This window comes from Thermobia domestica, chromosome 11, assembly GCF_964235325.1.
Source record: "Thermobia domestica chromosome 11, izTheDome1.hap1.1, whole genome shotgun sequence".
In the NCBI taxonomy this organism is placed as follows: Eukaryota; Metazoa; Arthropoda; class Insecta; order Zygentoma; family Lepismatidae; genus Thermobia; species Thermobia domestica.
In genome coordinates, this window is record NC_137464.1 from 211931736 (window position 1) to 211947893 (window position 16158).

The 16158-nt window shown below is 34.0% G+C and overlaps 1 protein-coding gene across 1 annotated transcript in view; it reads left to right on the forward strand.

Annotated features, from left to right (window-relative positions):
- The window catches only part of LOC145664708 (B9 domain-containing protein 1-like), a 41891-nt gene that overhangs the window by 22129 nt on the left and 3604 nt on the right, over positions 1-16158 (forward strand). Inside the window, exons 4-5 of the mRNA XM_081731574.1 lie at positions 3305-3413; positions 11169-11287. Coding sequence (XP_081587700.1) covers positions 3305-3413; positions 11169-11287 — 228 coding nt within the window. The remainder of the gene's footprint in view (positions 1-3304; positions 3414-11168; positions 11288-16158) is intronic.

Sequence of the window (16158 nt, forward strand, 5' to 3'; positions counted from 1 at the left end):
CAAGCAAGTGTGGTTGTGCTTTTGTCACTTCTCGATTTGCAGTATTGTTGCACTTTAACATTCGTGAAATTAGCCTTCAAACGTCCGACAGGGATTTGAACGAAATCATAGATTTTCACGTTAGGATCCCTGGTGACCCTCTAATTATCACAGTCATGATTAATACATCGTTTGAAAGCACAAATTCCAACAAAGTAACACTTGTGCAATTCCCGCCATATTTGTAGAGGTAGTCTTATATGGAGCCATCCTGAAAATAAACGTAATTTACTTCAAGAACAGAGACTTAAAAAATTGAAAATCCTGATAAAAAAAAAAAAAAAAACCGTAGTTATCCTACCCGTCCGCCGTGGTATCCCCCACATACATGAAATACATATCGGCGGAAACTTTAATCCTTCAGAAACACACAGATACCAAAATTATCTTCCTAGCTTAATTAGGGGCTGAGCTATTCAGGTTTAAATTGAGTCACATTAAGGGGCGACCAGAATGTGATTATTTCACACCGTTTGGCGGCTCTGGCCGGCAGTATTTATGAAATAACTAGTAATATAATAACAATGATAAAACAGAGCCATGAAGAAGAGTTCACCAAAACGTTATATAAAGAAGAAAAAGACAAGAAACCTGAAATTCGACATTTGACAAAATGAGGATATAGGCAATAAGGAACAATGACCGTGCCTGATAAGTCGACCTCTGAAAGAGGTGAAAGAGAAACTTGTCAATGAAGTAGTTAAGATCATTATCAGTAATAACTAGTTAAGCTCATTATGCTATCTACCAGTGTGATTATAATTTAATAATTACACTCTATGTCTACAATGCGTATAACAAAAGAATGAAATGTGCAATTGCTGTATTGGCAATATTGTTGCAATTATTAACCTAGCAACCAACATTTGTCTAACGATATGTACAGTTAGCTTAGCATATACAGGGGTACAGCTAGTATCATTACTAGCTAATTTGAAAGAACGTATGACAACAACAATTACAATATTATGGTATAGATATAATGATATACATTCTCATTTTATTTACTAAACAACACTGGGGAAATCACAAAAAAGAATTAGTGTTTCTAACACCACTCATAAGCCCACAATATGCAAATTGTTGAGGAGCGTATGGATTGTGCTGAACAATGGAATAGAAAGGGAAACAAGGATACATGACACAGAAAAGACACAGGATGATTATGATTACTTGAAGAATCGTACATTCACCATAGATATCAATGGTCGTACTCATTTTTGGATTTCTGGAGTGTTAGAATGGAATGTGAAAAGATTAAATCTTGGAGATCATACGACAGTGGTTGTCGTATAAATGACATGTTATTATATGCCAGGGGAATCTTCAACTTTTTTTCAGTGGAGACGTAATTTTTGTAGTATATTTATATATTCTTGTGGAAATGGCTTTATAGATTTTATGAATTGTACTTTAATTAATCAAGAAACTGAGCATCCATGGTATAAATACTTAAACGAGAAGTGTCACAAAATGTGAACTGTCCGAATACTAATAATTGCAATGGGATTCAGACATATTCTGTGATGTATGTGAACATAAATTATGGTGTAACTTGTCAACGAATTCAAGTAACATTCAAATAAGATTATTATGCTATAGTTACCAATGAAATTAAAAATTAATAAGAAATGAATCTTTTCTTATGTCTACAGTGTGTATAACAACAGTAGAATAAAATGTACAGTTTTGTGTTGGAAGTAGTGTCGTTGTACTTTTTAACTTGCAACCAACATTTGGTGTAACGATATGTACAGTAGGCTTATAGCATATACATCTGTATAGCTATTATTATTTACATAGCTAATTTGAAAGAGTGTATGAGACCAACAAATACTACATTATTATATAGATGTAATTATGTACATTCTCATTTTATTAACTAAACAACACTGTCCCTCTTTAAGATGCGAATTCAAATTGACATAATAAAAACCCAACATTAGGCAAGTACTAACTATGTTAAAATATTCATTTCACACGGTTTAGCTATTTTCCCACGAGGATAAAACAGACAACGTCGATTTCACTTTTACAATATTTACAAATACGCTGAGAGACCAAGGTGGCGCAGGTACTGAACGGCCAACTCTCATTGCATAAAAGAAAATAAATCCATGATTTAGCACGGATGGTTGGGCTTTGAATTAGCAGGGATACGGGGATCCTGTACTTGTTCTATTGTTTTGGTTTGGGATCATAATGGTATATCCAGGTTTCATTGATAGTTACATTTCTGGCAAGAAACTGCCCTGATTTAGCAAAAAAAAAGTATGACCCATGAATCCTTCGTCCTTTTTGATTAAGTTAATGTGTTGAGTATCTATCTGGCATGTATATTTCTTGCATCAAATCCTCATATAAAATGTACCCCATTTAGCCTGTCTATAGGCCCATGAATTCACGTAATTTACGAGCTGTTAACTGTCTGTCATTTATAATTAGGCGGTGGAAAAAGTTAACGATTTTCTGCATGAGTACTACTATCAGAGGACTCGTTTCAGGTGATTATTTACAGTTTTGCCTCCTGTAACGGAAATCACGTTACAAATTCTTGATTGTTTGATAATCTTATTATCACCCAATTGATTTGTGATGTCAGTTGAATCAATGTAGATAAATTGAATAGTTTCAAAGATGTGTTACCTGAAGAAAGAAAAAAAAATCAGAGACTATAACTGTTAACAAAGGATGTCAATAAAAGTTATGATATATAAATATTCTACTTGTGTTGGTCAGGTACTTGAAGGAAGAATATAAGGACTTTCCTTAATATAAGGACTTTCCTAATAATCAATAAGGACTTTCCTTCAGTATAGGACCTTTCATATGAAGCATTTATCACCATTCACTTCAGTTTTCCTTATTTCACATTTTCTGAGAAATAAAAAATGTCATTATTATTTGATAGTGATCTGAAATTTGGTACTCGCGCTCTTAAAGAGCTGTATGTTGAATAGTGTAACTAGAATTAACATGATGGAGAACTTCTATGCTACGGACGATAGTTGCGTAACAACCCTCGTATGTATCGTTAAACGTATCATGACGTTAAAAAGAAGAATGAAAGAGATAATACCAAGCAAATTAGAATATCATATTTATATGCATTTGCCATTATTGTGTAAAGATTAATTATAATAGAATGTAAGAAAATGAAATGCTAATGAATTTTCCTGAGTGTTTGCATAACACGTCTGTAAAAACCAGCATATGCTTGTCCTACGTTATTTGAGATATATTTATTGTTGCTGTTTTGTTAAAGGGCCTCAACTTATTGTCAGTGCCTATGGTTTAGATGTATTCGGAAACGATGTCGTGAGAGGATACGGTGTATGCTACATTCCTATTTCTTCGGGAGAATACAAAAAAAGGTTAGTAACCTGCTTTATTAGTAACAGTAACTTTCCCACTTAGAAATGTGTCTATTTCCAGGATTTCTAATTTATTTAAATACGATCAAATGGTAGCTCATCTATTATATGCCCTGGGAATCCTAATCGGATTTTTATATTCCTGTTATAATTTCGGCAACAAATTCTGCTGCCTAATGAAGAGCTTCGACTTCGCAAATACTTTTACATTTATTCAATTTACTTTTTTTTCCATAGAAAACATTAAAATCAATAATAATAATAATAATAATAATAATATTGAGTAAGTTTTTGAAATGTAGTAACATACGTTAACTCACAATTTAACGGTACTATATAAAACCTTCTACGATGTTACCATTTACAAACATTTTATACAATTTAAAATGCTACTTTTCAGTTGCTTTCTTCTTTCTTCTTCTTGGTGTTTTCGTCACTGGTCTAGTGGCTATCGCGTGTGCTGATGCACGTGGTCCGGGGTTCGATTCGGATTCCACCTTAAACTTAGGTTCAGATCTCATATAGCCTTCGTACTGAAAATGGACGCTAAACTTTAACAATTATCATCTTCAAATCCGTTAGTCCATAGAAAAATCTCATCAACTTACACAAATCTGTGAAATTGAGTTACGTACACAATTCAGTCACAGAGCTTTGCATTGTGTAAACGGGGGGGGGGGGGGGGCACAGTGGCTCAGTGGTGGAGTGCTTACATGATTCGTAGGGCCTCTGCTTCGATCTCCCCAGCCAAGTAAGTTTGTGTTGGACACATCATGTCCACAGGTCTTCTCGGGGTACTCTCGTTTCCTCCCACATTATCATTCCACCAATTATTCCATTACCATTCACATGCCTTAATCGTAGTCTTCCTTAGGCTAAAGGGCATAACTGTGGGACGTTAAACTGAAAGGTTTCATTTGCTTTGCTTGAATGAAGCTATTTATATTTAAATTCTAATTTTTGTCAAGGTTGTCTTCGTCCAAATTTAACAAATTGTGAGTGTTTTGTATTAATGCAATATGACTCGAATACATTTCTTCATAGCTAACGCTACAGTTGTTATTAAGAATATGTTGGAATAATATAGGTGGTATGTAATCATATGATAATAATATAGGTTATAAGATGATATACATAATCAAGCAAGTATGAATATGTAAACTTTGTTCAGAACTGAGAGGTATATTATTTTATAATTTAATGGCAACATCATCATTCGTTTTATAGATATGTCGTTATAATAGTATCTTCTAGAATGCATACATATAGACGCTTAAAAAATATCTTTGGAAGTCACTTTTCTTTGAAAATGTATCCTCACACTCATACGTATACAATTTGATATTTGAGTGTGAAATAAAATTATTCACATTTATTCACGTCTGTCGTATAGTAATTACCGAAATTTTCAATGGGAACTCCCATTTTCCTCAGTGGCTATTGCGTATAACCAACACTAAATTTATCGTTGAGGTGTTGAAGTATCAAGATAAAGTTTTTTCTTCTAGTAATAAAAATATATACAAATAATTTTATATTATCAGCAACAAAAGCTGCATTTAAATTTTTCTAATGATAAAAAAAAAAAGCCTTCATAGAACCAATATTATGAAACTTGGCTTGATATTCCAGTATTCCTTTTGCGATGCATTCAGTAGATTTTGTACTTTTGTACTGCATATTGGAGATTCTATACAATAATTTCTATGTACTGCTCCTATTATTCTGTAATATAAAGAATTTTTTTTAACTAATTCATTTATTGTAAAATAAACATCTTTTTTTTAAAAAAAAAGCCTCTTTAACTCATTCTACTTAAAAATTTCTGTAGTTCCTGAATATTATTTGTGCTTCTGAGTTTCGACTCTGCCCTGAAATCGTGGTCATGGAAGATACAAGAAAAAGAGAAATGAAAACATGAGGGAATGAACTAGAACAGACTTACCAATGGAAGAGAGGTGCTGAAACGCATTTTGTTAAATTCAAGAATCACGCATGAAATGGTTGTAATGCAAGCTGCAATATAGCAGAGTCGATTTGTGCGCTGTTTTCTTCTTTAGTGAAAGGTTGCCAGCTCGTGCTATTATCTTCGTTTTATTCTGATTCTGTTCTTTCACAATCTTATTTTCAATCGAATGTAGTAACAAATTGCCAAACTATCACCATTATTGGCTAATTTGGTACTTCATTCGATTGAAAGTAAGATTTTGAAGGAACAGATACTTGATACAGTGCACTATTATAGATATCTGAACGACGTACTTTCCTTGCATAAGGATAATCAGAGTTAGATTTTTTACTGAATAAATTGAATTATGTCCATAGTAATTAGATTTACAGTTGAAGGGCAAGGGGAAAAAAGAAGGAATGTCACAAAACTGCATTTTCGAGAAAACTGCGATTTAATATTGAAAACCGCGTAAGAAGAATAGGGTTAGTTACATCTTTTGCCCCTTTTTACATGGACATTTTTACATCTACGTATGCATGGCATATACGGTGAAATAGTACAAAGAAAAAAAATGAAATGAAATCTTTGAGTTTTACGTCCCACGGTTATGCCGGTTAGGCTAAAGGAGACGGTGATAATGAGAGATGAGTGAAATGGTGGAATGAAGAAAGTGGGAGGAAACGGGAGTACCCCGAGAAAACCCACGAGCACGGTGTTTGTCCACCACAAAGTTCACTTGGCGGGGGCTGGGATCGAACCCGGGACCCCAAGCACCAGAGGTGAACGCTCTACCACTGAGCCATCGCGCCCCCCATAGTACAAAGAGTCACCAACAGATAGGACAAAGCACCCGAAAAAGCACATACATGGACATTCCTTGTTTTTTCCCCTTACCCTTCAGTTGAGAAAGAAAAGCAAAGTAAACTTACTTATTTTGATCTCAGTATAAGAGGAGAGAATAAAAAGGTCATTACTAGTGTCCACCACAAGCTTGCTGCAGGTACACAGTGCACACGTTATAAATCTGCTCATTCTGCAAGTACCAAAGCAAGTATTTGAAAGAACTTCGTTTTACGTGCCATTTCGACTTACTTCTCTGAAAATAAACTTACAGATAGAGATTGACCATTTATTGAAGCTAGATAGTATGAATGGGTATCCAGTCCCATTATTAATTATTGGTGTAACCAGGTTAAAAGAGATTTATGTTCCGATAGGCCTGAAACCGATACGGAAGACATAAAATGGGTACACTTGCCTATTTTTCCCAGATTACCAACTGCATGAAATAAGATCTATACCCAATACGGTTTCCATACAGCTTTGAAACTCCCCAAAACCGTAGAAAAGAACATTACCAAATTTAAGAGTTATTACGTAGATCCCAATGAAAATCGGGCATTTACGAAATAAAAATGAAGTTGCAATAAGAATTATGTAAGCAAAACCAAAAGTAATCTAAAGGTCCGTGTCAGGGAATTCAAAGGCAGAAAGGCTGGCGTTAGGTCTGTCGAAATATCTAAAAGAAACACAAGGTAGAAGATTCGAAAATTTTATTGGGAGCCAGAAATGAAGTAGAGAGACTTATATTTGAAAATGTATTTATTCATTTAAAAGATAAAATAAAATAAAATAAGAGTTGGAGAAGGATGGTTAAGTGATGAGTGGGAAGCAGTAATTATAGCGTTGGCGTAACAATGAAAATAACACGAGCTGGCAACCTTTCACTAAAGAACAAAAGAACGCACAAATCGACTCCGCCATATTGCAGCTTGTATCACCATCATTTGATGCGTAATCATTGAACTTGACAAAGTGAGTTCCAGCACCGCTTTTCCCTTGGTAAGTCCAGTCCATTTTACTCCCTGATGTTTTTTTCTTTCTTTTTCCTCTGTCTTCCGTGACAAAGATCCCAAGGCAGAGTCGGAAGCTCGGAAGTACAAATAATATTCAGGAATTACAGAAATTTGTAAGTAGAATGATGATTGATATCAGCGTACATATTACTGTGGACGAAGGACAGTCGTGCATTTTGTTCGAAATATATTGTTCATCACTGAATTTATGAGTATTCAGATTAGCAACTTAGAATATAATAACTCATATAGCCTCAGTGCTCGAAGAGACATGAAAATCCAAAACAATCAACCATTTCAGTATTTTTGAGGATCGAAAATTCCAATCTGATAATATCATCATCATCATAGGTATTCTACCATTGTTAACAGCTGAGAAGCTTCCGTGCTCCACGGTCTTCCGCTAACCTCTTCGTTTTTAGCACGATTTTTCTGTTTTGATATCGTCCATTAATTGTAGTCTTCTACGCCTCCTCCCTCTCTTTCCTGCCACCATTTCCTGTAGCACGTCCCTCGTGATACAGTTCCTTCTTATCCAAGTCCCAACCAGTTTCTTTTCCTCTTCTTAATAATATCTAGAGACACGAGTTTTTCGCAATGCGCGATAAAACGAAATGAGTCAGAATTAAGTAATTTTCAGTTTCTTTGCGTTTTATATTTTATGTGTATTTTCATTGGTTTCCGTTGCGCGATAAAATGCAAAATTGGCAGTTTTGCGCGAAATTTCTAACAATACGCGAAATAACGCGAAATTTTAAAAATAAGTTTTCATCAATTTAAAAACGCCAGTTTTCCACTGACGGAACGATAGAACGTGGCATGACGGTGCATTTTGGATGTTTCGGACACGACTATAGAGAACATGTTGCACGTTAGCTATCATCATCGCAGCTGGATGGGGAGGAGCCGTTTTAATTAACTAGCCAATGGCAGGGACTGGTGATAAGTGGCAAACGTACAACAATGAAGGAGGAAAATGTGGAAATATGTAACATTGTTATGTCTAATGCTTAAATGTAACTTGTGCCTATGTGTTTTCAGAAGACAGCAAAACTTTCCTACTCATAGTAAATTTAGTTACTGATTTTCCTTCAGTTTGATTAAAAGATATAATTTTCTATAAGTGAAATTTACAATGTCAAATGAAATATTCAGCGTATGTTATTTTTAGGTAATTAATGGTTTATTTCTGTAGTGATCTATGAATAAAAAGAAAGGTTTTAAAAATGTCAGGGAATATCTTTTCCACAAGAGCTACAAAATGCGAGACTTTATTTGGAAAATGCGACAAAACGCGAAATATGATAAACGATACGCGAAATTTTCAAATTCTTAGTGCGAAAAACTCGTGTCCCTAATAATATATAAAATTTTCCTTTTCTTCCCAACCATTTTTAACTCTCTCATTCGTTTTCCGCTCGATCCAGCTAATTCGCTCCATTCTTCTCCACACCCACAGTTCGAAACCTTCCAGACGTTTTTCATCATTTTTGCGTAATGTTCATATTTTTAACCCATGCTCCACACGGAGCGTTTTATGACTCTTTTTCTCAACTCTTTTATACAAGGTCTCACAAAATAGTATTTTCTTCTCCTAAAGGCTTCTTTCGCCATTCCTATCCTTGCTTTTATTTCACGTCACATTTCATATAATTACTAATAATATTACCCAGGTATCAAAAAGCAGTCATCTGTTTCATTTTCTCCTCTCTTACTTCTATATTTGACACCGATCTTTCGTTCCAATCATCGTCTTTTTTACATTTACTTTCATCCCATATTCTTCACAGCCCTTCCTCAAGTTTTCTAACATTTTATTGATTTTCTTTTCAGATTCTGCAACAAGCGCCATATTATCTGCAAACCGTATACACATATACATTCTACCTCCTACTGAAATGTTGTCTTCATTTTATAGGCTCTTTTTCACTGTCTCTTCTAGATAGATATTAAATAATGTAGGCGAGAGACAGCATCCCTGTCCAACTTCCCTTCCAATTGCACTTTCCTCTGTCATTTCCTCCCCTATTCTATCATTTACTTGTTGTTCATATGTAAAATTCTTATGAGTCTTCGATCTCTCCATTCCAACCAAACTTTCTTTAGAACTTCCAACAACAATTCCCAATTCACGCAGTCAAAAGACTTTTCTAGATCAGTAAATATCACACATATCTCATTTCCTTATTCTATAAACCTTTCAGCGATCACTCTTAATAATCCAATTGCATATCTTGTGCCCTTACCTCTCCTGAACCCAAACTGTTCCTCCTCAGCTTTTTCATTTCTTCTTCCATATAACCTTTTGTTTAGAATTCGGAGCAAAATTTTTGCTGATGAGATATGAGACTAATAGTTCTATAATACTCACATCTCTTTGAGTTCGATTTCTTAGCCATCGGGGTCATGATCATCGTCAGGGAGTCTTTTGACCACTCTCCTATATTCATAATGAATTCAATTGGTATATTATCTATCCTGGTTGCCTTTCCATTCCTAATCTCAGATGTATCTTTTTCATCTGATAATAAGCCAAATGGAAAAATGTTGAATCTACAAAAGATCCTTGTTTAGGAAAGCTGTAGAATGCACTCTTCACCATTTTAACATTATCCTATTAAATTTTCTTGAATAAAGATAAATAATTTAGACACGAAAGCAAGGGAAAACAGGTGAGTTTCATTTCACAATTGTAAAGTACAATAGACTTCCAAACTATACGAATTCAATATGGAAAGAGGTAAAAAAAAATTTTAGATCCAATAGAGGAATAGTGAGAGATGATTTTTTCCCCTGTAAACTGGAAAACTATCATTTCCGGTTTGAATACTTATGTAATGGAGGAGATGAAACCTATTCTTGGAACGCTGAATCGATTTCAAAAAGCACTTTTCGTTATATCTTACAGTTTTTGCTGATGGAAATGTCAATATTGAGACCGGAAGTTCTAGCAAATATCTATCCTTTCCGGTTTAGGATAGTGATGGTACCATTTCTTAACATGTTGGATCAATTCCAAAAAACGCTTGTCACTATTACCGTTTGCTTGTGTGGCGATCAGCGTTGATACCAAAAGTACTGGTAAATGTTTACTACTTCCGTGATATTTTTTCGTCCGTGTATATAATATTCCTGGGCACGATTTTATTTTTCTCAGAAATAAGCTGTTCTATGCTCGCTTTCTGGCGACGCAGTTAAGTTTCTTTCGCGATAGTATTTGTTTCTGAAAAAAGAAAAAGAAAAAAAAAAAGAATGCAATCACCCAAGTGTGCCAACGTAATAGTTAATACAAAATAATAAAGACATTGTTACTAGAAATTTCGAAGGAATTAACAGCAGACTGAGAATGAATGTATACGCTTGTGTATTGTATGTTAAGCGCACGAACGTGTGTCGTTGTTTACATGTTTTAGTTCAGCATTTTTATTTCTTATCCTAGAAACTTAACAACGCTTAAACGCCTAGACTAAAACACAAAAATTGGTTGTGTGGAAAAAAAAAGTGTAAATTGATTTTTGATAGCGATGAATCAATGCAGCTTGCGAATTAAAAGAAAAATATTGTATGGTATGTTTTCTTAAAACGCTGAATCGAATGACGATCAACGTTAAAACCGGAAACGGTTGATTTCTACCATTTTCAGTTTGGATAGAGGGTTAACAGTATAGAAGGAACCAATTCTTGGGATGCTGAATCGATTGCATAAAGCAGTATCTCGATATGTTTCACCGTTTTTGCTTTCATACCTATCGAAAGGCGGGCGGATATAGCCGTTCTATAAGACTTCCGGCAATTATGAATAGTATAGTTTGAAAGTCTAATAAAAGTCACAGCAGTATCAGAAACGAGTATGTTGCTATTTTCGACAGTTTCTCTGTATGCATGAGTATATTGTATGGTAATTCTAGTTAATATGTTCAGTTGATATAGTTTATGTCCATTTTGTAGAATTCCCATGTTTGTGCCAGAATCCTCGTCCCGTCTTCAGAAGTTCACATCGTGGCTAACAGGTCGAAGGCCGGAATATGTTGATCCTCGAGTAGTTGCACACGGTGAAGGTAGAGAAGGTACGTCAAATGCATTTTATGTTTTTCTTTATTTGTGTAGATCACAGTTTTAACTTCATTGGTTGTGATATATGTCTAACGTTTGGCACCCTAATAATAATAATAATAATAATATTAATAATAATAATAATAATAATAATAATAATAATAATAATAATAATAATAATAATAATAATAATAATAATAATAATAATAATAGAAATTATTTTAAAGTATTGAACCAGATGTTTGGTGTGACTAAAAAGTAAGTGAATCTCTACCAGAATGATTGGCTGATTCAGAATTAGAAACCATTCAAATTCCTACCTTAGGTTGACTGACATTCACCTATAATGTGTTCTGGAAATTCTAGAAGGATTTTTATATTTCTAATATAATTTTGCCAATCATTCCTTGTGCTTTCGACGGCTAGTTAGTAATCAAGAGCTTAGCCAGGAATATAAAAATCCTTTCGTGATTTCCAGGGCACATTATAGGTGAGTGTGTTAATCTTAATAAAATGTGTGAAAGTGTGTGTGTCACAATCTCGTCTTAGTCGTTAGTTGATCTACCATGTTGCATCAACGCAAAAATGGAATTTCTGCTTAGTATCAGTAATAGCAAATTTGAACCTTCTAATTAATTTCACAGTTCTGTAGATATAACTATAGTACAGTTGCTGAAGAGATACGTAATTCTTTGAATGTCTGTATCTTAATGTTCCTGTGGATTTTCCAGGCAACTTTATGTACTACCCTTACTTCAGTTCTTGTAGTACCATAATCGATGCTTAGTAATTGCTATCAAAATTTTGGCTCTAAACTAGGATACGAAGTGAAGTATTTCATGCAATAAATAAATGCGTAGTTGTTCTGAGCAGACACCCTATCCCTTTCATTTGTGTATTTTCTTGATGTGTGTGTATTGGTTAGATAGGAGTTTAGCGTCCCTTTAAGCAGCGACGTTATATAAGACGTGGACTTACAGTTATGGTGAACTCTAAACCTTCAAGAACCAGACTAGCAGGGAGAGGTGTCTGTTTTCGTAAAAGTTTTCTGCAATTAAAAGCAGAGAGTATTACTTTAGATATTGAACTGCCTTAATAAGTAACAATGTCTATTTTCTTAAGATTCATACACGCGACAATAAATTTTATATTGATAAAAATATGTGACTAAAATATTAAGCAGTTCTCCCCGTTGGGCTAGTGGCTAGCGGTGTGCCATTGATGCACGTGGTCTCGGGTTTGATTCTGGGCTGAAGAGCACAAAAAATTTAGTTCCATAATTATTTACTTTTATGAATTATTCGTCTCCGTTAACTTAAAAGGGTATAACATGAGACGTTAAACTAAAAATAAACAAATAAAATAAGCATTGTTTGTTCTTACTTCTTCCGTTGAAAAATAATGTTATTTCATGCTTTTGCTATTTGTGATGAGAAAAATCCATGATTTGATCCCAGCCATATGAGACAACAGCGTGTTTTTGAGATTTTCCTGTTTCTTGCAATTATCGGTATTCCATCATTTTTTAAGTGATTATACACTTACACTTTTCTCCGACTCTTAGACTTACAACGCATAACCGCGACACATTAAATTGAAGATTTTCTATGCGTTCGTAGGATTTTTCCGTATAAGGGAACGGTTGGTTAAAATAGATAAACGAAGAACTTCCACCTCCTCTTGTTGTAGATATTCCCCACAAACAATTGGCAAATCATATAAATAAGTAAATAAATAATAATGAAATTATAATCAGATACTCCTCAAAATTTAAATTAAATAGAAAGCTTAATAATAAAACTGGTTTTGTTATCTCTGTGAAATAGCCGCTAGTATGTCGCTAACGTGCGCCTCTGGTGCACGATCTAAACGCATTATGGTAATTTAGACTTCACCTTAAACTGTAGTCCTATGTCTCATATGGCCCCGGTGCTAAACTTCAATCAGCCAACAACCAATTATGTGTGTGAACCAAATTAAATGTGAACGAAGGGAATTTGGATAAAAATGGGAGTAGTATAATAAACAGTGTTATTGAAAAATTAAGTTATTATATCACCGAGAATGCAAGTGCTTAAAGGCGTGTTTTTAGGAGCAATTGTTCTTTAGAAAATACAGTTTTGGCTTTGGTTGTGTTCTGTGAGTACTTACTGGAAAACGAACGTTGTTCATTTGTTTATATAACTATAAATTTATGTGTTACGGTATTTGAATAAATTAGTTATGGGGATTTTGTTAAAAGTAATTGTTTAATGTTTTATTGTGATGATATCATATTAATTTTCTATGTATTTAATATGAACAAATAGGTGTGAGTTTTTAGCGCTATTTTTGAACATACATAACTGTGGAAGAGAACCGAAGGAGTTATCATAGAAATAAATAAAACATCCAGAATACATTTAATTTTATTAGTAAGATAATAGTAATGTGCAGACTCTTTCATTATTGTATTTTAAATAGCATGCATTTTATAGGAAGCAACTAACTTGGCAAAATTTATTGTCCATTTGGTATTTAGCTGTGAAATATTCACTCATTTTTTAAGAGAAATAAAACTGTTTTTTAAGAGAAATAAAACTGATGAAGAATTTTGTTGGGTTACAGTGTATTTAATAATGCCTTGTTGTACTGTTACGAAAGCAATATTTCTTTTAACTTAAAAGCATTATTCCCTTAAGTTTGATGTTTGTATTTAAATAAGCCTTGACAGAAAAAGATAATAAATACACAATTAATTAGGCTACTTATAGGACTTCAACTTTTCATAAGGAAAACTCTAACGTAAGACTACAATGGAATTTTATTTAGCTTGATATACCGAAACCATAGGTATGGAACATTCCTATCACGTTTCCAATGGTGGATGGTCTTACAGATAAAGTACGGATTATTTTTTAAAAAATATTTAATTACCATACTTTTTTAAAATATTACGAATCTCTATACCCACTCGTAGCAAGAGTGTTTGAAACGTACAATTATACTTTGAAGAAAAAATATAATTTAATACTAAGATATTTTTTAAAACACTCGTTAAATTTTCCAGTAATTTGTTTAATTCAGAATATTTATTAGGAAACCGAGTTTTAGATGGGAATGTATCTTATTCAAATAGTGTGGTGTTGAATTACAGAAGGTTGTTTGGTTTCTGTCGGACCGAATAGGAACGCCATCTGGGAATGCTGTCTTGAGCAGTAGTGTGTCTGTAAAGTTTAGATAGTTGAGTGTTGCAAAATGACATCTAAATTAAACCATTACTGGGCAGGATATATCATGGTCCTTTTCATGCTTGTTTCTCCTACATACACGTAGTGAAACTGTTAGGAAAATATGTTCATGTTTGGGATGAGTACTGCAAAAGCTATTGTGCCCCGTTTAGAGATGCAGAAAAGCCGGCTTTTTTGAATCGATGGTTTTTTGCACATAAAAAGCCGGCTTTTTTTGGAAAAAAACGAGAATTTTAAAAAGTTTGGCTTTTTTCATTTTCATGATTTTTCTACTTAAATAGCTTTCTTATAGTATACTCTAAAGTTAAATAAGATTTCATGACCTAAATGCCATATTTCGCTCTGGAATTCACCATCATGATGGATAGAACACATGTTTTATGAATTAAACATAAAGTACGTAGTATTTGAGGGCAATTGTAGAAGATATTTTAACTTCTGAGTTATCGACATTTTTTCTTTTCTACACCATCTCTTTTTAGTCATCCATGTTTCATTTCCTAGAGATTAGTAGGCCTACTCTAGCTTCTAGCACATAAGTTAAACTTTTGTTTTCCAATATATCCGTCAGAGCGTACGTCTGTCAGTATATCTGTCAAAGCGTACTTTCACATTCTTGTTATACTGTAGCTGTGCAATGATATAACAATAATCTTCCGGATACAAACTTGAATACCATTTTATACAAATAATCAGTAGCGGATTCAGAAAAGTATTTTGAGAGGTGTTTCTCTGCTTAATGTTTGTTTTTTTCTAAAATTTCCTAATTTTTATTTGGAAGTTTATGAGTACAAGCATGAATAATATTTCGTTTTGTTTGTATATTCAGCAATAACCTTCCGGATATAACTTTGAAGACCGTTTTATACTGATAATCAGTGGCGGATTTAGAAAAGTATTTTGGGAGGGGTTTTTCTTATTAATGTTTAGTTTTTGTACAAATACCTCATTTTTATTTGAGAAGAGCTTGAAGTTTATAAGTAAAGGCATAACAAATATTTCGTTTGTTTTAGAAATTCTGTAATTCCGGGATACAAGCTTCACCCGTAAGACATCCTCACCCCAACTCCCTTCTCAAATCCGTCACTGCTGGTAATTAGTAATAACAACGATTTAAAAACAATAAGAAAGGAAGTCGGCCAGAACTCACAGTACACGCATTATCTCTACATTCACAGATACAACTAAGAAAAACTTTTGTCAAAATGGTCGAATGCGGGGTTGAATCCCGGACTTTCCGATAGAAGCGCAAAAGCTAACCACTCACTCATGGTTGTTGTGCAGTTGTGCTTAACTTAAATATATTCTCTCTCTCTCTCTCTCTCTCTCTATGGCCTATGACCGAAGGTTCAATGCCACGTTCACAAAAGCTCTCCACTGACTTCAATCCTTACCAACTGGATCCAATGTTTGCTTTGCATTCCTATTCTTCAACATCCATTTTAATATTGTCCTCCCATCTGCGCCTAAGTCTTCCTAATCGACGTTTTCCGATTTGATTTCCAGTTAAAACTTTGAAAGCGTTCCTACCTTCTTCCATTCTGGCTGTATGACCTGCCCACCTGAGCCTCCTAGACTTGATGTCCGTAACGATGTTTGGTAAACCGTATAAATTATGCAGTTCTTCGTTATAAAGTTTCCCTCATTCCCGTTCC